Source organism: Rhodamnia argentea, chromosome 10 (assembly GCF_020921035.1).
Source record: "Rhodamnia argentea isolate NSW1041297 chromosome 10, ASM2092103v1, whole genome shotgun sequence".
Taxonomy (NCBI): domain Eukaryota; kingdom Viridiplantae; phylum Streptophyta; class Magnoliopsida; order Myrtales; family Myrtaceae; genus Rhodamnia; species Rhodamnia argentea.
The window spans coordinates 5,127,915-5,144,858 of NC_063159.1; the positions used below are offsets into that span (position 1 = coordinate 5,127,915).

Consider the following 16,944-nt stretch of genomic DNA (forward strand, 5'->3'; position numbering starts at 1 on the left):
GCTAGCTATGAAAATCAAGTACGTGGATCTAAGAACTTGATCTCGGATTGACTCTTTGGCCTTGAAAGTTGTCGAGGGAATATTCTGGACCAATATAGGGCGATTCTAAAATGATTAAGGGAATATTCTTGACAAGTTTTTATGACTTCCAGTGCGGTCATCCCTTATTTTTACCATCGTTAAGGCCATCTCAAGAACTAACCAACCTTAGGAACTCAGTTTCAGAAACATATTTAGAGAAATCTTATCAGACTAGTAAAATTGGTGAGATGCATGGTTTTATTTCTCGATATCGCTTTCAGCCGCTATTCATAATTTTGGTTTTGGGTTGCTTAAAACTTGCATCTTCATTGTGGTTAGATCATATGCTGCCAGATGGAACTAGTCCATGACAGACGAAGATCATCGTATTAACGCTAGGATTTGGCATTTCCACAGGACTTACAAAATGTTATTGCAGCCAAGTGAAATTAGCAGACCGTATTTTTCATTCAACGTTATTGTTGACTTGAAGTCAGCAGTAATCACTAGTCAGACGTCTCAGACCAATGATGAAGTGAACCGGTCAACCAAGTCCAACTTCAAGCCCGTGAACTGAGCAGGAATTTGAAAACCTTTCGGGGTTGAAGTTTTCACACCCAAAATTTCCATCCCCCTTCCTAGAGCTGGGAAGATTGCACCTTTGGTCCAATTTGGCGGGTACACACTTGGAGGAATCTTTATTTCATCCGAACGTGAAGGATGTTTCGGAATGAAGGACTTTCGGACAATCGACAATTATGGAGAGGAAAAACATTGAACTTGACTCCAATCGAGCCTAACAACGAAAGTACAGATAGCTGTTAGTTGACTTGACTAGAGAATGCAAAATTGTCGTTTCAGGGGGGCTCCCCGGTAGATGATTTATAAAAAGTGGGTTGACGAACAAAGACGAATTTATCTTCCGTGGACCGTAATTCCGTAACATTGATATTAAATAGAAAGTGATCCATAGATTTTTAATCTGGTTAGCCGTTTGTAATTAGCGATGAAATAATAATTTTACCATTTACAAACTAAGCGGTTCATTACCACTTGTTTTTAGATTTTACAAATGGTCCCATAAGTAACATTTACCGATGAAATAACAGTTTTATCATCCACAAATCCGATATTAGACTAATGCTTATTCTTGTATTTTGCAAGGGGATGCATAACTGTTTATAAGTTATCAATGAAATAACAATCTTACTATCCACAAATCCAATAATAGAAAACCATACCGTTATTTGAGATTTGATGAATAATATTACAAGTATACTATTGAAAGGACCATTCTTCTGTATGGGTCAAATGAAATGTTAAACACTTCTTCGTGATTATTAAACGACTCATCATGTTGGAGATACCGCTGCACTTAATTGGCTACCTTTCATGTGAATGCCTCTTCCTTGGGAAGTTAGAATATTATACATTATGAAATCATTCTTTTCATTATTCTGTATATTTCTTTCTTTAATTAGCTAGCCTTTTGTCTTATAAATAGGATTGTACACATACATCTCTTCATGAAAAAGTAATATACGACTTCCGATTTCCCAAGTCTCTATAGCTTTCCATCATCTTATATTCTAACATGATATCAAAGCTTCTCCTTTCAATCTATCTTTCGTTTAAAAATCTTCAACCTACGAAGAGAACAATCATTTTTCATTGAAAATTCATGCCGAAGAATCAAACTTCCAAGTCTAGCACATCCCAAGATCCTGAAGAACAACCTACCTTCGGATTCACCCCTAGATGTGTCTGACTTGATGGAGGAAAATCAAATAGAGGAAGAGGAACAAGGGCAAAACCGGTCCAATGAGAGGCAATTGAATCTGGTTCAAATTGGCCAATAACCATCTATGCCTAATCTAGGGCGGCTCTTTTCGAGCCCATATGCTCAATGATTTCCTCCAGGCCCAACCAAGGCCGGCCTAGAATGTAATGGGCTCTATGGAAGAAGGCGATAGCAAGAATAGTGGGCTAGGAAGAGGCCTGTCTCCACCGCTGGACCTCACTCGAGCTCCGAATAGGGATGGCATCTTCGGAACCAAACCGTTTCTGACCCATCGGGTTATGGGTGAACCCATATCTAACATTCAGCCCCAATTTCTTTCCTTCTCCCGCACCACCACCAGCCGACCAAAGCCGATTGATGGGTTGACCACCGCACACGTCCACAGCCGACGGACCCGAGCTCCGCCTTATTGCATAACAACTCTCAAGAACGGAAAGTTACCCCGTCCGGTCACGAGAGTTCCGACGGGCTTTAATTACAAAGGATGAAGAAGGGTTCATCGACAGCACCGTCCCGATTCCAACCGACTAGCGACTTGCACAAAATTGGAGGAAGTGAAATTAGCTTGTCCGAATGTGGGCCGACAACTGTCTCACTCCGGAAGTCGCCGTCAGACTCCCTTTGACTGAAGATGTGAGGACAATTTGGAAGAGTCATGGGGAGATGTATGGAAAGCCCGATAAGGCTAAAACCATTATGCATAACCCAAGCCCTATCAGAGCTAAAATAAAGAAATCTTTCGATATCTCGTATTAAAGACCGCATGGATTGGTCCGGTTATACTAATTGCGAGAATACCTAGACCCTTGTCGAGTGTGATGACGACAGCTTTGAGTGTTTCTCGTGCCCGCATTGATGGTCGGGTTTTTCAAAGCCTTTTCATGAGAGTGAGTGAAAAGTCCTTTTCGACTGAAGGTTTCTCATTCAACTTAATCAAATTTATCAAAAGGATCAGACAGATCTCCTCGCTAATAAATTCTCCAAGGGAAGCTTGGTAACGTGAACAAGTTTTTTTTTGTTATTGTGTACATAATTATTTGCAGCTCTATTTTAAGTGAATGAATAGGTATGATGCAGTTAGCCTAGCCATTCCTTAACCATTGCTCAAAAAATCCAGGTAAGTTTTTCGAATCCTTTTCCAAATTGACCTTGGTTGTCATTTTAATCCCTATGTATGTTCGTGCTGATAAGGTCTGTGCAGCATACCTATTTCATGTTTACGCTAATAAGGTACGCGTGACATATTCCTTTTGTGTGCATACTAATGATGTTTCTATCACACTCCTTTTGTGAATTGTACCGGCAAGTTTCAGGCGTCACATCATCTCTTGCATTCATACGGAGAGACCTGCTAAAATGGAGAAGGTTGCAAGAGACATTTTACCCACTCACCGTGACCCATTAAAACGGAGGTGGTCCCGAGAGACATTTTATCACTCGTAGTGGCTCATTAAAACGGAGGAGTCACGAGAGACAATTTTACCGACTCATGATGACCCGCTAAAACGGAGGTGGTCTCAAAAGACATTTTCAGCCGATACGTGACCTGCTAAAACGGAGGAGGTCGCGAGAAGCATTTTACCAACTCATGGTGGCTCATTAAAACGATGGCAACCCCAAGAGATAAGATGGTGCAGCTTGAACCATAACTCAAACACATTTCTTCATTATAGATCTTGCGTCGTCTCGCATCAGTGAGAAGTTTATGGTAACAGATGGGCCCGGCACCTTAATATCCTCACACTATAAGCTTGGAAATTAAGGGAATTGTCAACTTATGAGGTATCCGGTAAAACAGGTATTCTCATATACGATCCATGTGCAAGCTTCTCTAATATGGAAAAAAGAGAAGCTCTGGCGCATGTTATTTATAGTCTTGTGCATCATGCATCATTTCCTTTGCATTAAAAAATGGGATTAAAACTCCCACCAAAAAAATCATATTTCATTACTTGAATTTGCAAAATTTAGTTTTCAATTTTTATCTTTGAGTGAAACCTCTACGAGTTTCCACTCAAAGAGGGACAACTGTTGATACCTAAATTTTGATTTTTCTTTAAATCAATTATCATGCATAAAAAAAGGGGTAGTTTTAGTTCTCACAAAAAAAATAAGTTTTCATGCCTAGCATATTTGATTTAGTTTAACATATATTGCATTTACGTTATTGTGGACCAAAGGCGACGGTGGAATATTTGAAGCTCAATTGAAATATTTGGATTGGTACATGTGAGTTTTCAGTAAGTTCATTTTGGTTCATGTCTGAAAATTCCATGCGCTTCACATGTGGAGTATTTCGACGTCGTGGCATTAGGCAATAATCTTCGCAGGAGAAAAGTCAATCGTTCCCGTGAGATTTTGATAATAAAGAGAGAAAGAATCATGGTCTGGGCGTGGGGAAATCAAGCCGAATATATTCATATATCAGCTGAAGGAGCAAAAAAGAAATAAAAATCAAGAAGATATGCATGAATATTTACAAAAAGGAAAGACCATCTCTCAAGATGCACATTTTTTCTAATATAAAAGGGGAGACCACCAAACTATTGGGGGGAGATTCTTCACGCACACAAAAAGAGAGAGAGAGATACACGAGAGAAAGAGGGGTCGACAGAAAGGTTTTCTGCTTACAGACCCAGAATTCACGTAAGATAGAGGTTGAGAGAAATAAGTTCGCGTGGTTATAAACTCTATTTCTGCTCCAACGTTGACTTTGCTGTCCCAGGGCGCCTTTTACTCTCGTTGCCACCGTGCTCCCTTGAAGCCGCATCTGCTCAATCTGAAAGTTCCCGTTGTTTGGTACCCAAGTTTCCTTGCTATTTGGTCTTGAACTTGTTGCTGTTTTGGGGAAGTTGTCCTGAGGTTCTAGTGCGGTTTTGGTGGAGTTTCCGCTGTTGCGTCGTTGCCTTTTTTTTTCCTTGCGAGTGTGCTGCTGTTCCAGAGCTAATTATTGTTGATTTTTGCTGCTGTTTCATCACTGTTTAGTGACAAAAACAGCTCCGTTTCGAGCGATTTTCATCGCTAATCAGTGCAGTATTTTCTGGGATCGTTAGCGCGCGTTTGGCTCAAGTTTGCTTGGCGACCAAGTTTCTCTTCAAAATTCGGATTAGGTAATTCCTTATCCCTGGATATATTTTGAATATTGCTTGATTGAATTAAATGTTCCAGAGATGATATGAATTTTGGATATACATGGTTGCCTAATTTGGAGGATTTTGAACCTGGAGTATATTTCATGAATTTTGTGCAACCCTTGATATGCTTTAGTGGGTGATTTTTTTTAGCATGTTTATTTTTGTGTATTGTTTACCATTTACTTTATATTATCTTCGTTATAAAGTTTGAACTCTAGTAAACAATATTGCCCATAACACATGCTCCCTAATTGTGCCTTGTCCCTCGGAAAACGTACATTAACGGCAACATATGACTTCGATCTCGAAGTACGATTGTGCCCGTACATGTGAATTAGATATCAAATCCCCGATCTCGAGGAGCGGATTGCTAATTCCTAAATAGAATTTCAGGGTTTGCCCTATGTATATAGGGACGACGGTAATTCTATAATATATTCACTTGCTAGCCCTAATTTTGGGGAATGTTGTGAATAAAATTGGAATTTCGGATTTATAGGTGTTTTATGGGCAATATTGTTTATTTTTGTTCAAATTTCAATGTTTTCATGGTTTAAATAATTAACTAAAAAATCCCAAAAAAGATGTCACGTTTTCCTAAGCTAAATCATATTTCTCTTCACTTTTTGCACGAAAATAACGTCTAATAAAATTAGGACTTTGAGAAATCAATTTCTTAAGTTAAATTAGATGTTACTTCATGTTAGGGTAGTTTTTACCTTTATTTTTTCATAATCCGAAAATACACAAAAATATACCAAAAAATACCATTCACGTTGCATAGCATTATAGTTTAGTTCGCATTATTATATTTTCCTTGTCATGCATATTTGCCACGTCATTATGCCATGTCATGCATTTTTTCCATGTCATTACATCTCACATGTCATATAGGTAGATTACATTAGCATTGCATTTAATAAAAGAAAACCCCCAAAAAAATTAATTCAAATCATCAAACTAAGGATTTTTCATGAAAATCGGGTACCGAACGAGCATTAATTGAAAAGTTAATGTAACAAAGTCCCCGAATTCATTTAATCTCTGATTTGTATGAAATAAAGTATTTTCTCCCGAATACTTTATTTAGGTTTTTAATCTACCTACCATAAAAGATTAGTGGCGGCTCCAATTTAAAATCTTGGCATGTAATTGAACCTAAGTTGCGATTTGGTAGGACTTAGGAGAGTCCGAATTAGGTTAGTTAATCGAATTAACCTAATAATCCGTTAACCTGGAAAACCAATTTTTAGATTGCGACAGGTCCATAATTATAATCATATCGTATAATTTGCTTTAGACCCTATACGTATGCGCCACGAGCCACTATCTAAGGTTGACTTGACTTGGGAATGCGCACATTCATCAAATAACTTGGTTGAGCCACTGGCGGCCAGTGTTCATGAAGAAGTGATGAGGAAGAAGAAACATCAGCATCTCTTTCCCTTTCATATCATTCCCTGCTTTCTACAGTTGCAGGTTCCCTTCTAGAGAAGTGGTATTCATTTCGCTCCCATTCTGCTTTAACAAGGTTCATTAACGTTACATTTTTACTGATCTACAAAAAGTTTTAGGACTTGATTGTATCTTTTGAAAGCCTTAGGGATTGATTGCACTTTCTTGGCAAGTTTTAGGACTTCCAGTGCAGTCAGCCCCTTAGCTTTACCATCGTTAAGGCCATCCCAATAACTAACCAACCTCAGAAACTCAGTTTCAGAAACATATTTAGAGAAATCTTATCAAATCAATGAAATTGGCGAGATGCCTGGTTTTATTTCTCGATATCGCTTTCAGCCACTATTCGTAATTTTGGTTTTAGATTGCTTAAAACTCGCATCTTCATTGCAGTTAGATCATGTGCTACGAGATGGAACTAGTCCATGACAGACGAAGATCATCGTATTAACGTTAGGATTTGACATTTCCAGAGGACTTACAAAATGTTACTGCAGCCAAGTGAAATTAGCATACCGTTTTCCGTAACATTGATATTAAATTCAAACTACCGGTTATAAGTAGAAAGTGATCCATAGATTGTTAATCTGGTTAGCCATTTGTAATTAGTGATGGAATAATAATTTTACCATTGACAAACTTAGCCGTATATTACCACTCGTTTTTAAATTTTACAAATGGTCCCGTAAGTAACATTTACCGATGAAATGGCAGTTTTATCATCCATAAATCCGATATTAGACGTCCGACCAAGGAGGATTCAGGAGCTCAGTCACGACACTAGGGTTTTTGGGCGATGCCCACACTTTAATCCGAACGCACAGCCACAGCTTAATCGTGCGATCGAACGGCCCGAGACACACCCAAACTAATTGCCATGATAAGGAAGAAGAAACATCCACAACTCTTTCCCTTTTATATTGGCCTAATTCCATAAAAAATTCCAAATTTTAGATTCAGTCCCAAATCTACGTCGAATTTTTGTTTTGGTTTTAGAAAAAACCTCCAACTTTAGGTCCAGTCCCAAATCTGCCCAAACTTTTTTTTTTGTCTCGAAAAAAACCCAAACTTTAGGTATAGTCCCAAATCTGCCACGAATTTTTTTTTTTGTTTAAAAAAATCACAAATTTCAATACATTCTGAAATGTACCTCGTAGTTGAGTTCCAATTTGACATGGTATTTTCACGTCGATAAAAAACCCAAATTAGTAAAGTAACGGGGTGGTAAGTACTGATCAACGTGGCATTTCCACGCTGATATTAAACCCACATTAATAAAGAAATTCTTCAAAATAAAATCATTCTAGGATATTAAAATTAGGGACCATTAACGACGACTTTTTGGACAGCGAACTAATGGAGCGGATTTGAAATTAGAGTAAAAATTGGTGATTTTTTTCTTAGACAAAAAAAGTTTGGAGTAGATTTGCGATTGAACTTAAAGTTTATGATTGTTTTTAAAAAAAAAGTTCGGGGTAGGTTTGGAACTGTACCTAAAGTTGAGATTTTTTTCCGACACAAAAAAGTTTAGAGCAAATTTGAGACTTTACATGAAATTGAGGTGTTTTTTTTAGGGAATTAGGCCCTTTTATACCATTCCCTCTCTACGGTTCATGTTCCCCTCTGGAGAACAAATATTCATTTCCTCCTATTTTATTTCTACAAGGTTCATTATCCTTAGAACCTCATTTTCTGTTTAATGTCCACATCTGCAAAAGGGAAACAACACAAGTGGTCCATGAGTTTTGACTTAATGTACAATGTCGTTCGTGAACAAAATTTATTCAATGTGCTTCCTGAATTTGAGTCCAATATACAATGTGATTTAACTAGATATGTATTTTAATGGGTTTTGATTACATTCACTTGCAATACGTGTTAATCGATAGGGAAAGTTGCGGGCTTTAGCAGGTGTTTTGATAGAGATCAATCATTTATTTCCGGATGCATTGACATTCCCTTTTTTTTTTTTTCATTCTAGTAATTCACATGTGAAGGGGTGAAGAAGATTAGAGAAAGAATCAAAAGATTTGTGACTAATCCGCCCCCCCTCCCCCCCCCTCTTTTTTTATAGATAAAATAGGATTCGATACAATTCAATAAGTAGAAGTATAATAAAGAAATGAGAAAAGAGAAATAAAAAAGTAAATTCAACCTCGGTGAAATTGCGGTTTAGTTTCCAATTCCATTTAGAAATAGTTTGTTCAAGGTTTAGCATAAAGAAGATTTCAAATTGAATAAGCTTGTATTTTATATGGTTAGTTGTTTTTTTTTTTTTTTAATGTAGCAAGGTTGATAATCAACAGCCATCTAATGTTACAAAGTAGAAGTATAATAGAGAAAGGAGGAAAGAGAAGTGATATTTCCATACATATGCTGGTCAGTGGGTAACTTGAGGAAAATCAACGTCTGGGAAGATAACTGGCTCGCTGGTGGACCCATCGGCGGACCAGCGAACAGGGGAAGACCCCCAACTTGTGGAGGAATTGATTAACTGAGAGGGAAACTGTTGGGATGAACAAACGTCAAACAGCCATTTCGAGGAAAATACAGTGAAAGAGATCATGGCGATCCCTATCCGCTCTAACCCAAAGTAGGATTAGATTGTATGGACTGGACACAGGTCAGCCTGCTACTCAGTTAAAAGCGCCTATCACAGAATCATCCTACTAAACTAGCAAAACATTACAAACCAGGCGAGAAAGGCCCTGCCTGGTCCACCGTGCCCGTTCTGTCGGCAAGCCCCGAAAACAGTAGAGTACCTTTTTCGGTTATGCTGATGGACAGGGGAGAAATCTGGTCAGATCCACGCACGAGTATCACAATCACAAGTCTAGAGATTGCAAGAATTGAACAATGGGTATTGAAAGTCACGGAGTGAAACGACAACCCATCTTCCTGGGAAATAATTGCAAGCGTACTGTGGGAGATCTGGAAATCAAGGCACGCCTAGCCTTTATATTCCGAAACCAGAGACTGGACCGGAACCTAATTCTAGAGGCAGCGTTTGCTATGAACAAGTGTTTTGTGAGATGGAATCAAATAGGGTGTGGGGGCGGTGAGGGTTGGGGGGGGTGTGTGTGTGTTTCGAACTTGAAAAAGAAAGAAGACGCACCTGCCCGCTGGTCGTGGCCTAAAAATGGCTCCTTTACGCTGAATGTGAACTGATCTTTCGTCTAATCGGAAGGAGCGAATGCTAGTTTATGCGGCAATTCAAAAGGAATCATAGCCGCTGGGTTTGCAAGATCAGACGGTGCATCGTCATCCGAAATGGTGGAAGCCCTCGCTTTAAGAGAAGGTTTCTCTCTCTTGGCACACTGTACTTTGGTCTGATCAAAGGAGATGATCTGAAGGTGAGAACTGAAAGCGAGAGCCTATCAATTTGTGGGCAGGTCACAAGTAATTATCGGAGCCCATGGAATACACAGGCAATTATTGACCCTTGCAGAAGAAGGTTGATCCAATTTAGAAACAGGCGGATGGCCCATTGCCGGCCAGAAGCAAATCAAGTGACCGATTGGATTGCTAAAACTTATCGTAGGAAAGCTCTCCCCTTTAATTGAGTTGCTTGACGTGGAATCTATTTTGCTTTGCGAACATCCTTGTTTAAACTTTGGTAACTAATGAATGAAGTATCCTTCGTCTCGAGCTACTTGACTGAGTAATTCGAGCGAGCGGCCGGAGACCACTGGAGCAAATGGAGAGATGGACGGGGATGGAGCGCTGAGTACTTTGGCTGCCCTTGAACCTTCGTCACGGCTACTGTTGCTTCTGGTCACTGTCTCTGTCCTTTTACCCACCTTCGCTGCAAATCGGACTTTGACTGGAGAACGCACAATTGTCGTTTCAGTCGTGCTCCATCGATGGGCTGATTTCTAAAGTTTCGTTTACGGCAAAAACGGAATTTGTCCCGTGCGTGGTAAATACATTATATCGGTAGTAAATCTAAAATATCAAGGATAGGTAGACAGTGATCGGTAATTTTTCAGTCTAATCAACTAGTTATGAATCACTAACAAAGCAACAATTTGCCATTGACAACAATGTTCGACCCAAAAAAAAAAAAAAAAAACGAACAAACAGTAAATTTCCACTTTAGAATTGCAAGCAGGCGCGTAAGTATTTGTAAGTTACCAATGAAATAACAACGTTTCCACTCGCAAATCCTAATAATAGATTACCGGTAGGCGCGGAACTGTTTCTAAGTTTTCAATGGAATAACAATTTTACCATCCACGAAATCGAATACTAGATTGCCACTTGTTTTTAGATTTTATAAGCGGACGAGTGAGTTTTTGTAAGTACCATTGAAATTAAAATCCCACCATCCACAAGCCCAATAGTAAATTACCACATGCCTTAGTTTTTACAAATGGCCGCGCAATTATTCGTAAGTTATTAATGAAATAATAATTTTACCATTCACAAAACCCAATAGGAGATTGTTTTTAGATTTCGGAAATGGGCACGCAAGTGCTTGTAAGGTAGCCATGAAATAACAATTTTACGTCAACATCGACAAACACATTAGTACATTACTACTTGTTTTAGATTTTACAAGTGGGCACGTAACTTCCTGTGAGTAATTAATGAAATAGCAAATTCATTATCCACAAATTTAATAGTAGATTAGCACTTGTTGTTGTGATTATTTGTAAGTTACCAATGAAATGAAATTTTACCATCCACAGACCTAATAGTAGATTATCTCTTATCGCGTTATGATTTAGTTTTGAGTCATAAATAGATAACGTGGTTATTAAGTAACTAGAACAATGACGGACATAAGTCGCAAATATTGTTGCAAGATCAAGTCAATATACATGACAATTAACTAGCAAATTGCACGATTTCTGTTGATCAACATGCAGAACCTGTCTTTGGTGATGAAGAACTATGAAGGGAAGAAAAAAGGAAAATGCAATTTGTCAAGTTTAAAAACGAACCTCCATGGAATTCTTCATGGACGTGAGTGTCTGAACAGCACTTTATCCCAGAATCGGTAATAAGCCAACCTCCATGATTTGACAAACGCCAACGGTCCACAAAATGCCCAGAAGCCAACGACGAATCCAAGAGGTGTGCCCAGGTAAAACCACTTCTTCTCGCTGTCATCGTCGTCGCCATCGTCACCAGCTTCTTCCGTCCCGCAATTTGTTCCCAGCAGGGGTCCACACAATCCGCTGTTGTTATTTGGGCATTTTGTTCCCAGCGGCTGTCCGCACAATCCGCTGTTGCCTTCGAAGGAAGTTGCTGAAAAGGTGAGAAATTGTTTCACTGCCCGGATGCTTCCCACAAGCTTATTGTACGAGAGGTTCAGGGCGGAAAGAAAATTCAGGTCCGAAAGCTGTGTGGGGATCGTCCCATTGAGGTCGTTCCTTGAAAGGTCCAACGACTCAAGTTGTTGCAGGTGCCCTAGGGATGGAGGAATTGGCCCTGAGAATCCATTGTTTGATAAGTTGAGGACATAAAGAGCTTTGAGAGCCCCCAGAGTTTCAGGTATTGCGCCATCTAAATTGTTGCATGAGAAGTCGATTGAAGTGAAAAGAGTCAAAATCTTCACCAGCTCCACTTCCAGACCTTTGATGGTAACGCTTACTGTGTCCTGATAATAGAGTCCCGTTAAGCGAAGAAAAGGATATTGGATGTGATTAAAGTCTACATTAGCCTTCATAGCCTCCCAATTTGCGAGCCATTGAGCAGGCACAGTGCCACTGAAATTGTTGGAAGATATGTCTAAAATTTGAAGCATCTTCCAAGTGCCATCAGTCCCTGGACATCCAACCCCTCCATGGAATTTGTTGGATCGTAAAACAAGGACGTGTAGACTAGGGATGCTCTTCAATTCACATGGAAACACGTCATCTATCTGGTTGTTTCCCATGTCTAAAACCTCCAGAGTTGTGCAATTTGCCAATGACTTTGGGAACTTCCCTTGTAAACGATTACCACTGAGATCCAAAGTCTTCAAACCACATGTTCCAGGGAAATTGATGATGCTACCATCCAAGGCATTATTTCGCAGATTTAATACCTTGAGAGACTCCATCACTAAGCCATCAGGAATATTTCCACTCAAATTATTGTGAGATAGGTCGAGTACCTCGAGAGATTCACCTTTGCAAATTGATTCTGGGATGAACCCCTGGAAGTTGTTATTGGAGAGGGAGAAGAATATCGCAAAAGAAAGCGTTATGCCAATCGTTGGTGGAATGACTAAAGTGAAGTTGTTGCTCGAGAAGTCCATGTATGTGGCAAATCGCGGCAGTGGCAATGTGTGTCCACGGAGACTGTTGTTATGGAGGTCAAGAACTATAAGAGTAGAAGTAAGATTAGGTGACGGTCTTTCAATATCATCTAGCAAATTGGACGAAAGATTGAGATACAGAAGATTTTGAAGCTCCCATATCCATTTCGGTATCTTGCCCTGAATTTGATTGACTGAGAGGTCCAGATATATCAATTGGCGTTGCCCAGCCAGAAACTCAGGTAAAGTCCTCAGATGGCAAGAACCCAACTTTAAAGTTGTAATGTTAGGGAATGAAGACGCCTGGGAAGCAGTATTTGTGGCATTAATGATAAAACGATTGTAGGAAAGATCCAAATACGAAAGATTTTTCAGCTGCTGAACCAAATTAATGGGGAATGAGCCGCTGAAATTATTGGAAGAAAGTGAGAGGTACTTGAGCCCTCGGAGTTCCCATATAGACATCGGAAGTTCTCCTCCTATATTGTTGTTGCTCAAATCAAGTGTATCCAGTTCGTGCAATGTAGCATTAAAAGATCCCTTCACTTGACCCGAAAATTGGTTGTTGGAAAGTTGAAGCCTCTGAATCGATGGAATTGTGAACAGAGATGAAGGAATATCTCCTTTCAGTGAATTGAATCGCAGGTCGAGAATAAGAAGACTCGAGAGATATTCCCATTGGGTTGAATTAATCTGACCAGTTAGATTATTGTGGGACAAAGTGATTTGTGTCAGATTCTTGGATTTGCTGAGTGATGGAATTGAACCAGTAAAATTGTTGAATGAGAAGTCCAAATAAGCCAGTTGGGAAAGATTGGTGAAAGAGCTTGGGATATTTCCATCAAAGTTGCAATTCACCAATTCTATTCTTGACAGATTCCTGAGATTACCAATCGATTCTGGGAGCCTCCTGGAAATATTTGTGAAACTAAGAACCAGTGTCTGAAGAGAACCATTCTCTGGAAGTCCGAGCAAAGAGACCTGAAGGAGTTCGTTGAATGAGAGATCAAGGGTCCGAAGTGTTTGTACCTGGAAGATGTTTTGAGGAAATTCTCCCTGCAGGCCGCAATTACTGAGTTGCAGAGTAGTTAAATTGTGGAAGTGGGAAAAGAACTCCGGGACAGTGGTAGACAGATTATTGTAGCCCAGATTAATTACTGACAGAGAACGAAGATCCACGAGGGAAGAGCAAGAGTCAATGGGACCTGATAAATAACAATTCATCATGCTCAACACTTGAAGCTTCGGCAGTGAAGAAGACAAGGCATTGCACCATTCATTGCCTGTAGCAGACACGTTCACTCCATCAAGGTACAACTCTGTCAGCTCGCTAAGAGACCCAACAAGCATCTTTAGATTCGGATTCTCGAGTTTCAGTGAAGAGAGCCCAGGCAAATATAGGAGAGATACATCAAGAGTGACCAACCTTGTCAAACGTGATATCCCAATTGGAACCTGCCCTACGAACCCGGCATTTGAAAGATTCAGGTAGACCAAATGGGTGAGACTGCCGAACCCAGATGGAATCTCCAAAGACTGGAAGCTGTTGTAAGCCAAATTCAGCCTCCGAAGATGATTGAGTCTGAAAAGACTCGATGAATCGTCAAGTCCACCAGTGATGCTCTCGTTGCTCAGATCAAGACCCGTGACTTGGCCACCTTCGCAGGTCACGCCATCCCAAGAATCATTGCTCGGATTCCATTTGATCAATTTAGTGGACAAGGAAGCAGAGAAGCTGAGGCTATTCTTCAATTCCAGCAGCAGCAATTTCTGATCGCCGACACACTGGCCCGAGACCAAAACCGTGCCTATGCTGAAGGGGTTGGTATGTGCGAGAAGTAAGACCAGCCATAGGAGGAGCCAAATCCTCATTTGTTCCAAGCAGAGTTTGTGAGTGTGGCACATACAAGGCGGAGCTGTGTTCCTAATGGAAGCCAGATGAACACGAACTTCCTAGTATGAGAATCCTATCCAGCTGTGTTTGGTCTAAAATTCTTTTGACGTCCTATCATTAATTTTTCAGTCCCTACGTGTGACTATCTTAAGTTGACTTGACTTGGGAATGCGCACACTCATAATATCAATGAGGCATCCAAAGATGGAGCCCTCAGGACTCACTTTCATGTTACATTTTTTACGGATCTTTGAAAAGTTTTAGGACTTGATCGCATCATTTGAAAGTCTTAGAGATTGATTGTACCTTCTTGCCAAGCTTGAGGATTTCCAGTGCGGTCATCCCTTCTTTTTATCATCGTTAAGACCATCCCAAGAACTAACCAAACTCAGAAACTCAGTTTTAGAAACATATTTAGAAAAATCTTATCAGACTAGTGAAATTGGTGAGATGCCTGACTTTATTTCTCGGTATCGCTTTCGGCCGTTATTCATAATTTTGGTTTTGGATTGCTTAAAACTCGCATCTTCATTGCAGTTAGATCATATGCTACCAGATGGAACTAGTCCATTATAGATGAAGATCATCGTATTAACGCTAGGATTTGACATTTCCAGAGGACTTACAACATGTTATTGCAGCCAAGTGAAATTAGCAGACCGCATTTTTCATTCGACGTTATTGTTGACTTGAAGTCAGCAGTAATCACTAGTCAGACGACTCAGATCAATGATGAAGTGGACCAGTCAATCAAGTCCAACTTCAAGCCCATGAACAGAGCAGGGATTTGAAAACCTTTCGGGGTTGAAATTTTCACACCCAAAATTTCCATGCCCCTTCCTAGAGCTGGGAAGATTGCACCTTTGGTCCGGTTTGGCGGGTACACACTTGGAGGAATCTTTATTTCATCCGAACGTGAAGGATGTTTCGGAATGAAGGACTTTCCGACAATCGACAATTATGGAGAGGAAAAACATTGAACTTTAACTCCAATCGAGCCTAACGACCAAAGTACAGATAGCTGTCAGTTGACTTCACTAGAGAATGCAGAATTGTCGTTTCAAGGGTGCTCCCCTGGTCGATGATTTATAAAAAGTGTGTTGACGAGTAAAAATGAATTTATTTTCTGTGGACCGTACTTGACATCCTGAATTCCAACCCATTTTCGAAGCTTTGAATAAATGAAATGTCTCATTGATGTATTTCGATCGAATCTCACTCGGAATTGATCCCTCTCGAGCAAACTAACCAAATGGAAATGACTAGCTAGGAAAATCAAGTACGTGGACCTAAGAACTTGATTCTGGATTGACTCTTTGGCCATGAAAATTGTCGAGGGAATATTCTGGATCAATATTCTAGTGTACGATTTCTTCACGGTTCGCCCCAAAGGATTCAGGAAAAATTAAAATTTGATTTGGAGATAGGAAAAGACCCATTTACCCTTGAAAAATATCCAAGTTTTCACTTTGGCTCAAGGGCATTTTGGTCAAATAATCCCCTTGACCGAAAATGTTGACTATTCCTTGGTAAGAAATGACCATTTTGCCCCTCTTGCATTCAAGATACCAAAATATCTCTCCCAAAATATTATCCTACCCTTTAGTATTAAATGTTGGTCTTCTTCTCCAAATTTTCAAGACAACATTCTCTCTTACCTCACTTCTCTCTCTCTCTTGGCCAAAACCTCCATTGTTGCCCTCCTTCATTGCTGGAGCTTAACCACCGCCGTGAACTACCCGGGACCGCCGGATCTTCATGGATCAAAGCCGATTGAGAGGAGTTGCCGGAGCCGCCGGTTGGAATCAAAATTTCTCGCGACTTTCTCGCTGGAAAACTTGCTAAAATTGTGGTAAGTTGGTTCCTAACCTTATATTAGGTACCTAGGATGCTAATAGACTTGAGATTGCGTAGATTTGGGTGAAAAATTGGTAGTTTTTATCCATTTTTATGCCTTGGCCGAGAATGAAGCTTAGAGGAGAGAGAAAGGATAGTGATCTTCAATGAATAGTGATTTTGCATGATTAATAATGGAGGGCTAGGATTTTATCTTGACTTTTATGCTTTAATCCAACGGCCCACATTGAATCTTGTTTGGGAAGCTTGATCCGACGGCCGAGATTAATTCCTGCAATATTATTGATTAATTGGATGGTGGAGATTAAATGTACGTTAGTATAGTATAATTGTATCGTACGTATTAAATGCCACGTCAGTATAGTATAATTATACGGTATGTATTTAATGTACGTTGGTGAAATTTTAATTATACGGTGGTTATTAATTGCTATGTTGGTAGAATTAATATCGTGTGGCGTAGATTAATTTTTGTAGTGACAAAAATTAATCGTGTGGCCCGATTGGCCATTGGTCTTGTGTGACCTAATCGGGT

At 39.8% G+C, this 16,944-nt stretch overlaps 1 protein-coding gene across 1 annotated transcript; it reads right to left on the bottom strand.

Moving 5' to 3' along the window:
* Nucleotides 1-11,338: 11,338 nt before the first annotated feature.
* On the bottom strand, nt 11,339-14,530 carry LOC115745759 (receptor-like protein 7). Its single transcript, XM_030681332.2, has one exon. It carries the CDS (start codon nt 14,528-14,530, stop codon nt 11,372-11,374), a length of 3,159 nt encoding a protein of 1,052 aa, XP_030537192.2. The 3' UTR covers nt 11,339-11,371.
* Between the last annotated feature and the right edge of the window lie 2,414 nt (nt 14,531-16,944).

Excerpts from the sequence above, each read along its gene's own strand:
- LOC115745759 (XM_030681332.2), bottom strand. The coding sequence starts at position 14,530 with ATGAGGATTTGGCTCCTCCTATGGCTGGTCTTACTTCTCGCACATACC.